The sequence below is a fragment of the Podarcis pityusensis genome (genome assembly GCF_964106645.2).
Source record: "Podarcis pityusensis genome assembly, chromosome: 2".
In the NCBI taxonomy this organism is placed as follows: Eukaryota; Metazoa; Chordata; class Lepidosauria; order Squamata; family Lacertidae; genus Podarcis; species Podarcis pityusensis.
The window spans coordinates 24,872,112-24,886,634 of record NC_138029.1 but is presented as its reverse complement, the minus strand read 5'-3'; the positions used below and the strand labels follow the sequence as shown (position 1 = coordinate 24,886,634).

The window sequence follows — 14,523 nt, the reverse complement described above, 5'->3', positions numbered from 1 at the left end:
GAAGGCCAGGTGTTTCCTCACGCTATTAATTTCACATTGCCTCAGAACCAAACAAAAGAAACTGAAGCAGCTCAGCACCCTTTGCTCTTTGTCACAACATAAATCTACGTGGCCAGCGTTGCCAGGCCAAGCCACACGTGTTGTATGATATAAAACCATCAAGGCTGGGTGCATTATGTAGAAGTTTAGAAGAAGAACAAAGTCTGATAATGCGCACAGAATTCAACTTCCCAAGAATCTCAGCAACCATAAAGCAAAAAATAATAATAGATCACCCTGATGCAAATCTTTACCTCTCCTTTATTTTTGTAATGCAGAGAAACAGCAACAAATGTCTTCTGGACATCTTGTTTTGCTCTGTGTTGCTTATAACTGCAAAGTAAATGTAATTATAGGAAACATACCCATTGTGCTGTCTTAACAGACAACGCAGACTCCCTTGCTTGCATGTTGGTGATGCGCTTTGCTCATGTCATCCCAAGCAAAGCCACTAGAAATCTGAACCGACTCGCATGACTACTCTCCTCTCCCCTAAGTAAGACTCTTTCCTCTATCCTGTCTGTGCAAACAAGTTAGAATGTGTTTCTGTCCGTCCTTTATGAAAAGCCTTGGGCGCCACTAATGCTTATTGAAGATCCCACATGAATCAAAACTCTGCATGTCTGATTCACAGTGGAAAGCCTGAGGCTTTCATTAGAATGGAAACTTCTCCCCGCCACAGTCTGGCAATTGCAGTATTGGTGCAGCTCTCACAAGTCCCTTCACTTCTCTCTGTTTTGCCAAACCTTGCAGAAGGAGGGGGGAAAGCACTCAGTAAAATCACCAAATGCCGCCCCTGTTTGCCCAGCCTTTGGGCTTTTCAGCTGTACTGATCTCCAGTATTTTGTTCCTTCTTAAATAGGTTACTCAGAAGATGGAGGAGCCCTTCGAGGAGAGGTTATACCGGAGCACGAATTCGCCACTGGGCCAGTGTGTCTGGATGATGAAAATGAGTTTCCACCTGTGAGCATTAGGAGTACTTAAGAGAGCACTATGGGCCTCATGCTGCGAAGAAAGCGTTTAACCTCTTCTTCCAGAAGGGCTGTCCCTTCCTCTCCTTTCTGTAGCCCGCGGCAACTAAATCAGTTATGCTCTTACAAATGGGTAGATAAACTCCCACTGTGCTGGGAGAGGGGCTTGGGAACAAAAATCTTATTTATAATCCTGATATCCTACTGTTGCATTGGTGTCCCAGGCCCAGGGAACTGACTGAGCAGGTCCATTCTTGCGGAGGTTCAGCAGTGCTACAGCTGCAGATGCTTCCAGACCATTTAATTGATTCCCACCCAAACCCTCGTCTTCCCAAGAGGAGGGCACGCTCAGAGTTCAAGTCTGGATTTCTGCAGAAAGCATCTGAGATGGAAATGGTGGGAGGAATCCTTCAAATGTCAGAAAGAGGCATGTTTAAGGGCACCCGTTTGGTCCTTTGAATGTGTGTTTGGATTAAGTGACCAAAACAATGATAAAACTGACTGGTGGCTCGTTGGCTTTGGCTTTTTGTGGGTTCTGGGCAACTGCAGCCCATGCCCCCATTCCTTCCCAACCCAATCCTATTGCTGGTAGCTTTACCATACCAGCAAGATGCTCAGCCCACCAGCTTTGCTATTTGCATGTGGGGCTGGGGGGAGGAAAAGACCTGCAGGGCAGGCAGCAGTATAAAATGGTAGTGCAGGTAGAAGCATTACTTAAGGGGAAATGGGCAGGTGCAGTGAGCAAGTGCTGGCTGGGCAGCAGTCGTGCTAGTGATGGAGCTGCTCTTCCATCGCTGGGCTCTCGAGGTAGGACCAGCCTGTGGTGGGAGAGAAAAAAGAGAGAGCGATCAGCAGCCCAAGCCTACTTACTGCTGCATACACAGACCAAACCTGTCTTTAGCAAGGAAGGTTGGAAACTGGAAAACTTAAGGACATTTATTTGTGTTCCCGCTATCTTTCTCCCCTCTCTGTAATAGAAGTCTGCTACCTCCCAGTGTCTCTTTAATCAATGCTATTTATTTTCTAAGAAGTAACAAGCGATGTATTATGTTCCTTCTAAAGGGTCCCATCCCTCTTGCATGGTCTTGTATTGAGTCATGGGGAAGTGACTTCCATGCTGTGTCGTAACAGCATCAAGTGATCCAAGCATTATTGCAGAGCTAAGCATCTACCTGCCCAACCGCTTGTCTGCCTTGCTCCTGTTGCCGCTTCTCACGCCTGCTGCTTCCCCTTTCCTGCCGCTGCCAAAACTCTTGCCCCGGGCTGTTAAAGGTGAGAGGAACCGTCCCAGATAGCCTTACGCTGTTGTTTAGAGGCTGGAAGAGGACTGGCTTGATCTAGGGCTAGGGAAGCCTTCCAGATGGTGTGGAACTACAACTCCCACAATCCCCGTCTTCTGACCATGTTGCCTGGGGCTGATGGGAGTCCAGCAACACTGGAAGACTCACACGTCAGCCACCTGTTATGTATGGCACCTGCAAGCTCGCTCTCCCCTAACCTTCAAGGCTGCCTCTCATCTTCTCTTTGTGTCTGAGGGGGGAGGAATGCCATGGTGGGTGTGAGAGACAGGATGGAGCTGGGGGTGTTACTTGCCATAGACAGCCAGGCAAGCGGCACATTGCACCTCTGACTGAGGATATAATGGGTTTAGTTTTGGCATTTGTTACTAGTTGTGTGGGCTGGTGAAAAAGCCAAGGCTGAGCAATCACAATGTTCCCTGCTTGCTAGGCCCCCGTAGGAGCTTTTGGGTTTGTTTGTTTTTGCGATAATTAAACTGTTCCCTCCGCATATGGCCATGAACACTTAGGCAGTATCCAACCCACAAAGACTAGTGTTCTATTTTAAAAGTGTAAAGTGTTGGCAATTTGGATTAATGGTTGTGTTAGTCGTGCATGCATATGTACGATTACTGACCTTCTGGGGTTTGGTCACAACTCGGCTGCGCGCTGCGCTCAGCATCCTGTTTGAGAAGCTACTGCACTTAAGAGTTGTTTCTTTTTACCTTTGGCTGCCTTAATAGAGGAGGGTGGATGGCGATCTCTTAGTATTTCGTCATCTCTCTAGGATCAGAAACTTGGGATTATTTTTCTCTCCTTTGTACCAACCTCCCAGGTTGTTATGGGGATTTCCACTTGCCATATTACTTTAGGAATCCTCCTCAGTGCTCTGTGAAACTCTTGGTGTGATGATGTGCCTTATTCATAGGGAAATTGCCTCTCCATGGATATTGTAGCAAGCATTTGGTTTCTTAACAGTGCAGGCGGGGATGGGGGCAGTTCGACTGCTGGGCTCAAGCTGGCAGGGCAGAATGTCATTTTTCCAGGGGGTCTGTGTGTAATGGACACACATATCCATCTGTTTTATCATCCCATTAGAAACAATGGGAGGGGAGGTGGAGATTTAGTGATCTCTGTTTCAGGAGCTTGACTGAATAATTCTCTAGTATGGGGGATGTCCAAGCCACTTCCCAGCATACCCTCTTTTTTCTGGCCCTTCTGACAGTACTTTTAAGGTCAGTTGGACTGGCCCTTTTTGGAGCTAGCAGAGGTGGGAAGGGAAGCTCCGACACGGGACCTCCCTTTCTGATTTTGAAGCTCTATGTCTGACATAGAGGGTAGGTCCATTCTAGTCCATGGCTTGTAAGGGTGGCCCTCCTTGGCAAGGACGGTACCTTGAAATGCTAATATACTGGCATAAAAAGAGGTTTTTCAAAGGGTATGTCTACACTGTCTTCTGCACAGGAGGAAGTATCTACACACATCAGAAACTGCTAAATTAGCCCCATTCCAATTTGGACAAAGTGAACTAGCCACACCAGACCCAAGTGCTAGAAGTTTTTTCCGATGTCTGGGTCGTATTGCAACCTTCACATCACTAAATTGGGCATTCCACTACCATTCCTCCATATTACTTACAGGAGGTAGAGGGGAGAGTTAGGAGGGGAAAGCTAGGAGATCTAATTTACAGCACCAAGAGTACAAGCTCTCTTGTCCAGGCAAGCATAAAAATGTAACTGCCACAATGTGAAATGAGCGTTCTGCATGCGGTGCAGGTGACGATGGTGTGCATACTTTCTCCTCCTTTAAGATGTTCTTCCTGTGGAAAGCATCATTGTATGTGAAGCTGTGGATGGGTATGCCTGTGGAATCCAAGCAACTTGGGATCAAGTGCCACTAAAAACATGATTGCCGTGCGCCAGCTGCATCACTTATGCTCTTGGAAGAGCAATTTCCATACAGGAGCCCAAGGAACTCCAGCTGTTGTTAGGGTTGGGCGATACATCGCAGTGTTGAAAACCAGGTATCAGCAGCTAAATATCAGCATATGCTGATATATCACAATGGCTGAAATGTGTATCAGCTGCTGCTTTCTCCCCTAAGTGGGGAGGAAGAAGCAGTAGAGATACATCGCCCAACCCCATACTGCTGTGGCTTCTGCAAGCAAGAGCAGTAGGAGGGTTTGATCAGCTATGGGGTGGGCAGCTTCCCACCCACCCTGCAGCTGATCAAACCCTTCCCTTCCAGCTCACATGAGCAAGCTCAAAGGCGCCGGCCTGCTTTGCCCGAGTGGGCAAGCTGCGTCTTTCCTCGTGGGGTGGTTGGTCGCTCTGGGATGAAAGACACAGCCCACCTTCCTGGGCAAAGGCAGGCAGGCAGCAACCAAGCACACAGAGCCTGAGAAGCATGTTCAGGCTCTGTGAATCTGTCTGCCTTTGCCTTCATCCAGTCGGGCAGCCTGACTCTTTCCTCCCAGAGCGACCAAGGACCCCATGAGGAAAGACGCAGCCCGCCCAGACGCCTTTGCCTTTTGCAGACAATTTCAGCTGCTGATTCACTGTGGCTCTCTGGTTGCTGCTAGCACAGCACAGGGGAGACAGGAGGTGCGCTGTGCTGGTGGTGGCTGGGGAACCACGATGTATCAGGTGACCCAGCACATGCTGTGTTTACAACCAAGACAAGGGGTCATTGTTTAAAACAGAAAACACAATTCTCAGTCTTCAGTTCCCCCTAAGATGGGCATTGGGGTCCGTTCCCAGCCTAGATAATTCCTTTGAATTAAGGACACGCAAAAAAACTAAGTGACCCACAGATTTTGCGGAAAGCAAAACAGTTGCATGGCAAGCTGCCTCCCTGCTGCTTCCTCTGCATGTTCGCAAAGTCCGGCTACAGCACACTCCCTGCTCAACGGCACGCTGCTGGGAAAAGTAAGGCCCTTCTGTTTTGATTTTGGTAGATAAACTTGTGCCGTGGAAGCCAGACGAACAAGAGGTCATGAGGAGTGGCAAACAGCAGAGCACGGAGCGACGGATGGGAGGTAGTTTGGAGAAACAAAAAATGGGAAAGTGGAAGATCCCACAAGTGAGGGGGGAAGCCAGAGGTGCTCCAGTGCTTTTAACACAGTATGTTTCTTCTTAGCCCAACCCTTTCTGGCCCTTTGTGTGTATTCTCTTAAAAGTGCTGCGTGGGTTTGGTATCAATGTACTGTATATGCACATTGCTCTATACTCGAGTGTAAATGTAACCACCACCCCCAAGAACCTGAATTTTATACACATGCCTGCCCTTTTCTAATTTATGTCGTGTATAAATGTACTTAACAGAAGTCTATTGATCTATGTCCTTTGTACAGTATATATACATAATATTTTACCCAGGCAGAATATTTTTGCAGTGACCTATTAGGGAGACAGGAAAAAAAAGAGAACTCCAACTTACTGTGTTGGCACTCTGTTTAAATACCTGTTAATAAAGTCACCATCGTGTCAGCAGCAGCAGCAGCTGTCGCCTTGCGTTCTGTCTTGTTGTTTTGAACGGAGCCCTAAAGATGTCAGCCTTGATTAAGTTTTACCAGTGGAACTGCTGCATCTGCTTGCAAATAGAATCCCTTTTTCTTTCTACTGTACACCATGCCTCAGTTACTATTTTCAGAGAATCGTGTCAGGAGATCCACAATGAGAATTGCCTCCCTTATTTTCCTTCGTATGTTGTGGACCATCCTGCCTGCAAAGAAAGAGAGATACTGTATTTTTCTGTGTATAAGACAATATTTTCCCCCAAATTTTTAAAGTTTAAAATTGGGGGTAGTCTTATACACAGAATGTTGGAATTATTTAATTTTGGGCTCAAAAAATACAGGTTGTCTTATACATGGGGGCGTCTTACACACACAAAAATACGGTAATTATGTCTATAGCATAGTAAGGACCCGAGTCACTATTATCATTTAAATAATAATTCTTTAGATTTTCAGATCCTTGTAATTGGCTCTACCCGATCTTGCAGTGACTCCATATGCCTAAGACCTACTTTAAAGACCCCCTCAAATGTCTTGGGCCATGGCTCCTACTTAAAATAAAAATGACAACCGTCTGTCTGGTTCTCGTGTCCCTGTTTGTAACACCTTACGCAACTAACTCGTCTCATCCTGATGTCAAGATGCAGCAAGCCCTGCCAGTCCGTGATGCAGAGATGGAGACAGGGAAATGCATAATCAGGTCACAGGTAAGTGATGCCAGACATGATGGAGGGGGGCAAACCAGACATGTTGCCATTTTGGGTGGCCGTCACTCAAGTGTGACTGCTTCCAGCACTGGATTGAGGTGACTTTTGCAGAGAGCAGTAATTGCTTAAGGAGTTAAATGCCACCGATGCTGAGATGAAATGTCCCCATTTACAAAAAAAAAAAAAAGCGGTAAGTCTACAGTCTTATAGGTGGGCGGGTCCCCTAGAAAGTTGCATATACACTGCTCTTCTAACAGGATAGCATGTGCATCCTCAGAGGAGCTCCAAGTACACCTGCAGAAAGCTTTTTTTTTGCAGGGAGAGACGTATGTTGGGGTGGGCCTTGGATCCAAAAGCCCCTTTTTTCTCCAAAGCACTAAGAACTACACCAGTCTTTAGGGTGGCATATAGTTCATTTTCCCTCAAGTAGTAAAGGTAAAGGGACCCCTGACCATTAGGTCCAGTCGTGGCCGACTCTGGGGTTGCGGGGCTCATCTCGCTTTATTGGCCGAGGGAGCCGGCGTACATGTGGTCATGTGGCCAGCATGACTAAGCCGCTTCTGGCAAGCCAGAGCAGTGCATTGAAATGCCATTTACCTTCCTGCCGGAGCGCTACCTATTTTATCTACTTGCACTTCGACGTGCTTTCAAACTGCTAGATTGGCAGGAGCAGGGACCGAGCAACAGGCGCTCACCCCGTTGCGGGGATTTGAACCGCCGACCTTCTGATCAGCAAGCCCTAGTCTCTGTGGTTCAACCCACAGCGCCACCCGCGTCCCTCAAGTATTATGCATTAAATCAGCAGGACTGAGGATGTGGCAATAGTTCTCTACCATGAATGCTTCTGTGTCCCACCTACTCCACCAACAATAGGATTGCTCTGGTTTAAACAAAATACAGTTATTTACTTGATTGTTTCCTTACAATAATAAGAACAAATTCTCTGGGCGCTTTACAGACAAAGTCGAAAGTAAAAAAACAAGAACAACATACATACATACAAACGTGCAACAGAACAAAGCAAAAGTATAAACAAGGGCTAACAATATAGTGGGTGCTCGGGTTGCGAACATGATCCGTGTGGCACGTTCCCAACCCGCAGCATTCGCAACCCACAGCGCTGCATCTGAGCATACGCAGGTTGCAATTTGGCGCTTCTGCGCAAAGCATGATTTAGTGCTTCTGCACATGTGCGAGCACCAAAACCTGGAAGTAACCCATTCGGGTAATTCCAAGTTTCGGCGCGTCCATAACCCGAAAACGCGCAACCCAAAGCGTCTGTAACCCGAGGTATGACTGTAGTGCCAAAGTTGTAAAAAGCAGATCCAAAATTAGGGAGCCTGGCTTGTGTGCATAAAGACTTAGAGCCATGTTAGAAATCTAGTCTGATTATAAAAGAAACAGCAGATGGAAGCTGCCCCAAATGGCACTGATTCAAAATATTTACATACCACCTTTCAACCCAAAATTATCAGAATGGTTTAGGATGTAACAAAGTTTCCCCTGCTATTCTAACCTTGAGTCTTGTAGGCTTCACTTTCCGTATCAGCTCAGCATCTCTGGGATGAGTTGGAATAAGCCAACTGGCACCGGCAGACCAAATGCCATGGGTTGCAGCAGGGTGTCACAGCTGGGTCATGAGAGTAGTCCGCTGTAGAGACATTGTCTGTTGCAATATTCCACAGAATGTCCAGGAGAGCCTTGTTCACCACTGGCAGGACAGCACGGTACTCTGCAGTCTCAATGTCCAGCGGTGCCGCCTCCTGGATGTCATGCTGTAAGTTAAAAATGAGAGGTGGCTGATGGCGCCGTTCCTTCCCAATGCTCCCATCACAGGCCTTGGCACCACCTGGAAACAGATGAGGCATGCAAGATGTTAGGGCTGCCATCTTTTAACAGGTATTCCTGTTGCAGAAGTCATGCAGTTAAAAGGAAAAACACCCAGAGCTCATTAGTGTAGCTTAAGCATGATACAATCTAGCCAACGGTAAACACTTTTACCCATTGATTTTGTGGAGGGGAACTAAGCACAGGCCCATTACAAGAATGGACCGGTTGCAGGAGCAATGGGTGGTCCAATGTCTGAAATAGGTATCTGTAACATGTTTGCAGTTGGTTGCTTCTCTGTTTATTGTTTAAATACAAAACTTGGAAGTATGGAAGACATTCCTTGGAAATAATGCAAGATAGGTTCAGGAGGACCTGATACCAGCATCGCATGACGGCAACATTGGTTTCCCACTTTAAAAGTTTGTGAAATGCCATGAGAAAAATGGAATTCTGCTGTTACACAAAATACTACAGCCATCAATGAAAAACAGGAGCATCAAACAGAGGAATAGCCAAGGCGGGCAAGAGTGGGCTCCTATGTTTAACCCTTTGACAAGGACTTGTTTACTTCACTGGCTGTCTCACAACCAACAGATCACACAAGGAAAGCCTTGCTGGACCAAAGAAAATGCCCATCTATTCCGCATCATCTATCTCACAGTGGCCAGTTGGACGCGTACAGGAATTCCACAAGCAGAACCTGAGAGCCACTGCAGACTCCTTGCAACTGGTATTTTAAAGGGATAAAGGTCTCTTAACAATGGAGGTAGAACACCATCATTGTGGTAATCCTACATCTGGGCTGTACCACTTGTTCTCCAGCTCCCTGTTCTGGCTAGCACTGGAGGCAATGCCTGTTACTTATATATTTGGGTGTCACCAGTGCCAGACCCTCGAGCCCCCAAAATAAAAAGACAATTTAAAAATACCTAGGTACAAGGACACCTCATCTGAAACATCCTCATTAACCACAGCTATACAGACCAAAACTTCCCCTTACAAAAATGCAGATGGCAACACCAATGAACCATATTAAAGCCATTGAGGAGAAGGAGATGGTTGGTGCAACCCTTAAGAAGGTGCCCCTGTTGAAAACAATTAACTCCTTGGCTGCTTTTGCTTCACCGTGTGAGGGGTTGGGCTCCTGCCCACACCACAGAGGAAGCAAACCTTCAGGTACACGGACTGTCCTTATTAACAGGAGGCAAACCTGACCTTGCTACCCAGGAGGAGCAGGAGCACAAAATGTTCTGCCCACACAAGCATGCACTTCTATTTGCCTGGTAATAATTAGCCCTGGCGACAGAGCAAAAGCATCCTCCTAATGATCCAGCAAACTAATTTAACAGTTGTTTACATCCCTTAAGGACAGGTTCCCTGCACCACGATTCTGCACTCTTGTTCTGCACTTGGCACTCAAGGCCAAGTATAGCCTGGACTTGGGAGGCCTCTTCAGACCAGATCACAACCCTTTTCCTTTGCTCCCTCAAACTGCCCTGTCCATCCTATGGCGGGAACCTTGTAGCATCATATACCTCCGATGGTTCAGCATGCCCGCCTATTGCTCCAGGAACCCCTTCCTCCTCCAAAGGGACGCGGGTGGCGCTGTGGTCTAAACCACTGAGCCTTGGGCTTGCCGGTCGGAAAGTCGGCGGTTCAAATCCCCACAACAGGGTGAGCTCCCATTGCTCGGTCCCAGCTCCTGCCCACCTAGCAGTTTGAAAGCACGTCAAAGTGCAAGTAGATAAATAGGTACCGATCTGGTGGGAAGGTAAACAATGTTTCTGTGCACTGCTCTGGTTTCGCGGCTTAGTCATGCTGGCCACATGACCCGGAAAAAACTGTCTGCGGACAAACGTCGGCTCCCTCGGCCAGTAAAGCAAGATGAGCGCCGCAACCCCAGAGTTGTTTGCGACTGAACTTAACTGCCAGGGATCCTTTACTTTTACCCTTCCTCCTCTAGCCTCAGCCTCAACGTCCCTCACCTTTTGTTCTTAGGTAACCTCTTCCCTCAGGAAACCCGATTTTGGGAGTGTGTTCAAGATCTGTTACTTGGAAAGGACATTGTGAGTGCAACCTAGTAGTGACTAGCTCAGTGAGGCAGCATGTGCCTTGAGGATGGCTCTAGCTCAGGGGAAGAGCACACACTTTGCATGCACACTTCCAGGCGACTTGAGGTAGGGCAAGATGTGAGGTGGAGAGATCAGCAGTACTGAGCTAGGTGGACACGTTGGTCTGACCAAGTATAAAAGCAGCTTCCTAAGTGATTCAAACCATGCATTATAGACCTTGATTACATTGTTTTAATGGAGGATAGGGCTGGGCGATAATCTGGTTTTCAACATCACAATAAATCAACAGCTAAACTTCATGATACAGTGGTGCCCCGCAAGACGAATGCCTCGCAAGACGGAAAACCCGCTAGACGAAAGGGTTTTCCGTTTTGGAGGTGCTTCGCAAAACGAATTTCCTATGTGCTTGCTTCGCAAGACGAAAATGTCTTGCGAGTTCCTGCGGGTTTTTTTTCCTTTCCCCCCCCTTTTTCCCAAGCCGCTAAAACGCTTATCAGCTGATGGCTAAGCCGCTTAACAGCTGATCGCTAAGCCGCTTATCAGCTGATCGTTAAGCCGCTTATCAGCTGATCTTTAAACCGCTTAACAGCTGATCGCTAAGCCGCTTATCAGCTGATCCGCTAAGCCGCTAATACTGTAGCGCTAATCCGCTAATGGGCTTGCTTCGCAAGACGAAAAAACCCGCAAGACGAAGAGACTCGCGGAACGGATTCTTTTCGTCTTGCGAGGCACCACTGTATACCGATATATCACGATGTCTGAAATAAGGATGGCGCTATGTAGAGGCATTGGCTGGCTTCAGTTTTCCCCGCCTCATGATTTTTGCATAGCGCACCCCCAATATCATGACATGCAATATATTGCTAGGTCACAAAATTATGAAATCGGTATCACGACATGAACTTCAAATGTGTTTTGGAGAATATATCACCCAGCCCTAACGCACATCACAATTTGCGATATAATTGCCAGGTCAAAAAGAATGAAATGGATAGCATGATATGGACTTCAAAACCTGTTTTGAATGATGTATCAATATGTTGCTCAGCCCTATTTGTGGGATGAGGATAAAATGTACCCAGATTTTAACTGGAAGGCAGGGTGGAGAAAGAAGGGAATAACTAACTACTGATCTGATAAAAGGGCTCTTCCAATCCTTCACAGCTGCAAGTGCTGTATATGAGCAATTGCATCAGTGGAAGCTAAGATTGTGTGTGTGTATAAAAACTTGCAGGAGGACTAAATCAGGCAAGGAGTCTCTGGGGAGAACGACAACGGAGGAAGGGAAGAGAGGGACACACATTACGTGCAGTGACAGCCCATGCTGCTTAGCAGAGATGATAAGAAAGCAGCCCTTTGGTAATTATAGCTCAAGAAGCCTGAGTCGCAGCTGCCTCTGCAGGTTTCTGTAGGTCTGGCCCATGTTGACCCCATTCCAGAATGCCGGCTTAAAGGCCCAGGATGGGTGAGTAAGCCATCACCAGTGTCTATTTTCATTTTGCTAGAAAAAGAAGAACGCGCAGATATAAAAATAGCTGCGAGGTCGCACGGTGTGGCATGAAAGCTGAAAAGGTAGATCTTGAAAAGGAATGCTAACAAGTGCAAGCATTTTGAGGGCAGTGCTCCCCTCTTGCTGCTGACAGGCGCACTTTTCTAATTAGGAAAGGGAGAAAGAAGTGCCTTAACACTGGGCCTTTCTCTCCGCTATTTGTGGGGAGAAAGAATGGAAGTGAGAAGGCTTTTGAAAGCAGCAAGACTGGTCTGTAAACTACTAAAGTCAAGGCTGGGGAGAGGAGGGAAGAAGTGTGGGGAATAGGTACCCCACAAAACTGCCCAGTGTCTTCATCCACACTGCAGACAGAAGTGCATTCTGGTACAGTGGTACCTCAGGTTAAGAACTTAATTCGTTCTGGAGGTCTGTTCTTAACCTGAAACTGTTCTTAACCTGAGGTACCACTTTAGCCAATGGGGCCTCCCACTGCCCTGCCGCGCGATTTCTGTTCTTATCCTGAAGCAAAGTTCTTAACCCGAGGTACTATTTCTGGGTTAGCGGAGTCTGTGACCTGAAGCGTCTGTAAGCCGAGGTACCATTGTATAGCTGAATGCAGGTGGGCTAAGAGTTGGTCTCTAGCTGAGTTTCCTCTCCTTTTATTCTTTTTTAAAGTGCGCCCTCTTAGCCATACCTGCGCAAATGCACAATGTGTTTTGGCAAAGTGGGAAACTGAGGAAACTGCCTCAGGTGGTGGATGCAAGATGGTGGCCTCCCCTGTGCCTACTGCTTCCTTCCACTGGTCCTGCTGCTACTACCACATTCTGCTCTCTGCCTCCTCCTTTTCCTTCCTCCCTAATTCCACATCCTCGGAAGGGCCGAGAAATGATGGGCAGGGTGTGTAGATGCTGCCGCTAAATAATTTTAAAGTTTAGGCAGCATTTTTAGCCGCTGCCGCAAACTACAGGCATGTACCCAGCACACCCAAAAAGCTTTGCTCTGCTAGTCAGATGCAGATGCAGAGAAGCACCAGCCTGGAAAGATACACAGAGAGTCTGGGGACTCAGCCAACTGCAGGGACTCTTAACCCCCTTCAAAATCTGCTTGGATCTCCTGGTGTTCCTCTAAACAAACCTAGGGGATACAACAGCCACTCTAGAAGATCTGAGTGGATTTTGGGTGGGTGGCTGTTCTGCTCTCCCAGCCAGATTCTACTCAAGTGTCACGTAGTACCACAGCAGACCACGAAACGCACACCCGCCAAGACATCTCTGCTCACTTGGCAGAGGACTGTTCCACCTTTGGGCCTAAATTCTCATTCTCTGTATGGGTGTCCATCTTTACAAAACTAGGGCTGCCATATGTCTGGATTTTCCCAGACATGCCTGGGAATCGGGCAGCATTTTGGCATCCAGGTGGATTTCCCCAAAATCAGCAAAATGTCCAGGAAAACCTAGACGTATGGCAAGGGGAGTAATTTTATTTTTTTAAAATCCCCCCAAAATGAAGAAAAAGCCCCATAACTTATTTTTAATGTGGGGGGGGGGAGATGTCCCCCCAAAAGCTGAACAGATTTTCAGTTTTGGGAACCCTAACAAAAAAAAATGATTAAAAATTAAAAACAATCTATTCAGCTTGGGGTGGGTTTTGTTTTTGGTAGAGTGAAGGGGGATGGATAACTGCCTTAGAGATACAGCTAAATAACATAAGAAATATTGTAAAAAAGGAAAATAGAAGTGGGGGGTAGGCATAAAGGCAATAGCAAAAATTGGAAATGTGTAATTAAAGAAAATATAATTCGGATGATTGGCAGAGAGGTTGAAGGAAGTAAAAAAATGGAAAAATAGAAGTTGTAATGCAGTGTGATTTGTATTTTCTTTCGATGGAAAATTAATAAAATATAATTGTAAAAAAAAAATAGAGATACAGCTAAATATTGGATTTGGTTCTGGGGGAAGATTACTGGTTTTATTCAGAAATGCTTCAGAAGGGGAGAGGGAACATCCCACAGGGTTTTTTTTTTTAAAAAAGCACCTCACAAATCCAAGTAAGCAACATACCTGTGAGATAAAATGCCTTGTACTGGTCCACCCGAAGAGCTTGTATCTCTCCATATTTTCCAGCGGCCCCACTGTTGGGATGGAACAACGTCTAGGGGAAAGAAAGCGCCAGAAGCTTAGAAAGTCATCCCTTTTTAATGGAATACTGAATGGTTTGGTTTATATAAAATATGCAGGGATTTATGCTATGCAAAATGAACCATGGAAAGAGAAGAAGGGAAGTCACTGATATTTTAAGGTTGTATAAATGAGTATTCTAAATTGTAAAACGGAAAATTTAATAAAAATTATAAAAAGGGAGAAAAGAAAATGAGAATCACTCTGTTTCACTTGGTAAAGCTTAGGGAGGAAATGCATGAATTTAACAGCATGAAAAATAGACACGTTTGCTGCTCAAAATAGCAGCTATGCATATAGCACACTTCTGTATCTCCTGATAACGAAACTGGACGTGCTGTTTAAATGCGTATTTGCATTTAACTTTTTTAAAAGTGTGAATAGCATCTGCTGAGCAGGTGGGCATAACTTAAAAGGTGCTTTGAAAGAGGGATAGTTGCTTTT

The 14,523-nt window shown here is 46.4% G+C and overlaps 2 protein-coding genes across 14 annotated transcripts in view; one reads left to right on the top strand and one right to left on the bottom strand.

Annotated features, from left to right (window-relative positions):
* The window catches only part of WIPI1 (WD repeat domain, phosphoinositide interacting 1), a 52,506-nt gene extending 46,722 nt beyond the window's left edge, over nucleotides 1–5,784 (top strand). The window contains exons 12-13 of one of the 2 annotated variants that reach the window (XR_013982691.1): nucleotides 902–2,282; nucleotides 5,244–5,784. Coding sequence is in view for 1 of the 2 variants with exons in the window: in XM_080994818.1 (XP_080850944.1) it covers nucleotides 902–1,002; nucleotides 5,244–5,285 (143 nt within the window). In the remaining variant the exon portion in view is untranslated. The remainder of the gene's footprint in view (nucleotides 1–901; nucleotides 2,283–5,243) is intronic. The other variant, XM_080994818.1, reaches the window with a different exon arrangement.
* ARSG (arylsulfatase G) overlaps nucleotides 281–14,523 on the bottom strand; it is a 114,841-nt gene continuing 100,598 nt past the window's right edge. For 10 of the 12 annotated variants that reach the window (XM_080994668.1, XM_080994667.1, XM_080994671.1 and 7 more), the window contains 3 exons: nucleotides 13,963–14,053; nucleotides 8,028–8,360; nucleotides 281–6,010 (listed from right to left, as the gene is read on the bottom strand). In XM_080994668.1, the coding sequence (XP_080850794.1) occupies nucleotides 8,062–8,360; nucleotides 13,963–14,053 (390 nt within the window). In that variant the 3' untranslated portion in view covers nucleotides 281–6,010; nucleotides 8,028–8,061. The remainder of the gene's footprint in view (nucleotides 6,011–8,027; nucleotides 8,361–13,962; nucleotides 14,054–14,523) is intronic. The other 2 variants (XR_013982679.1, XM_080994666.1) reach the window with 2 other exon arrangements.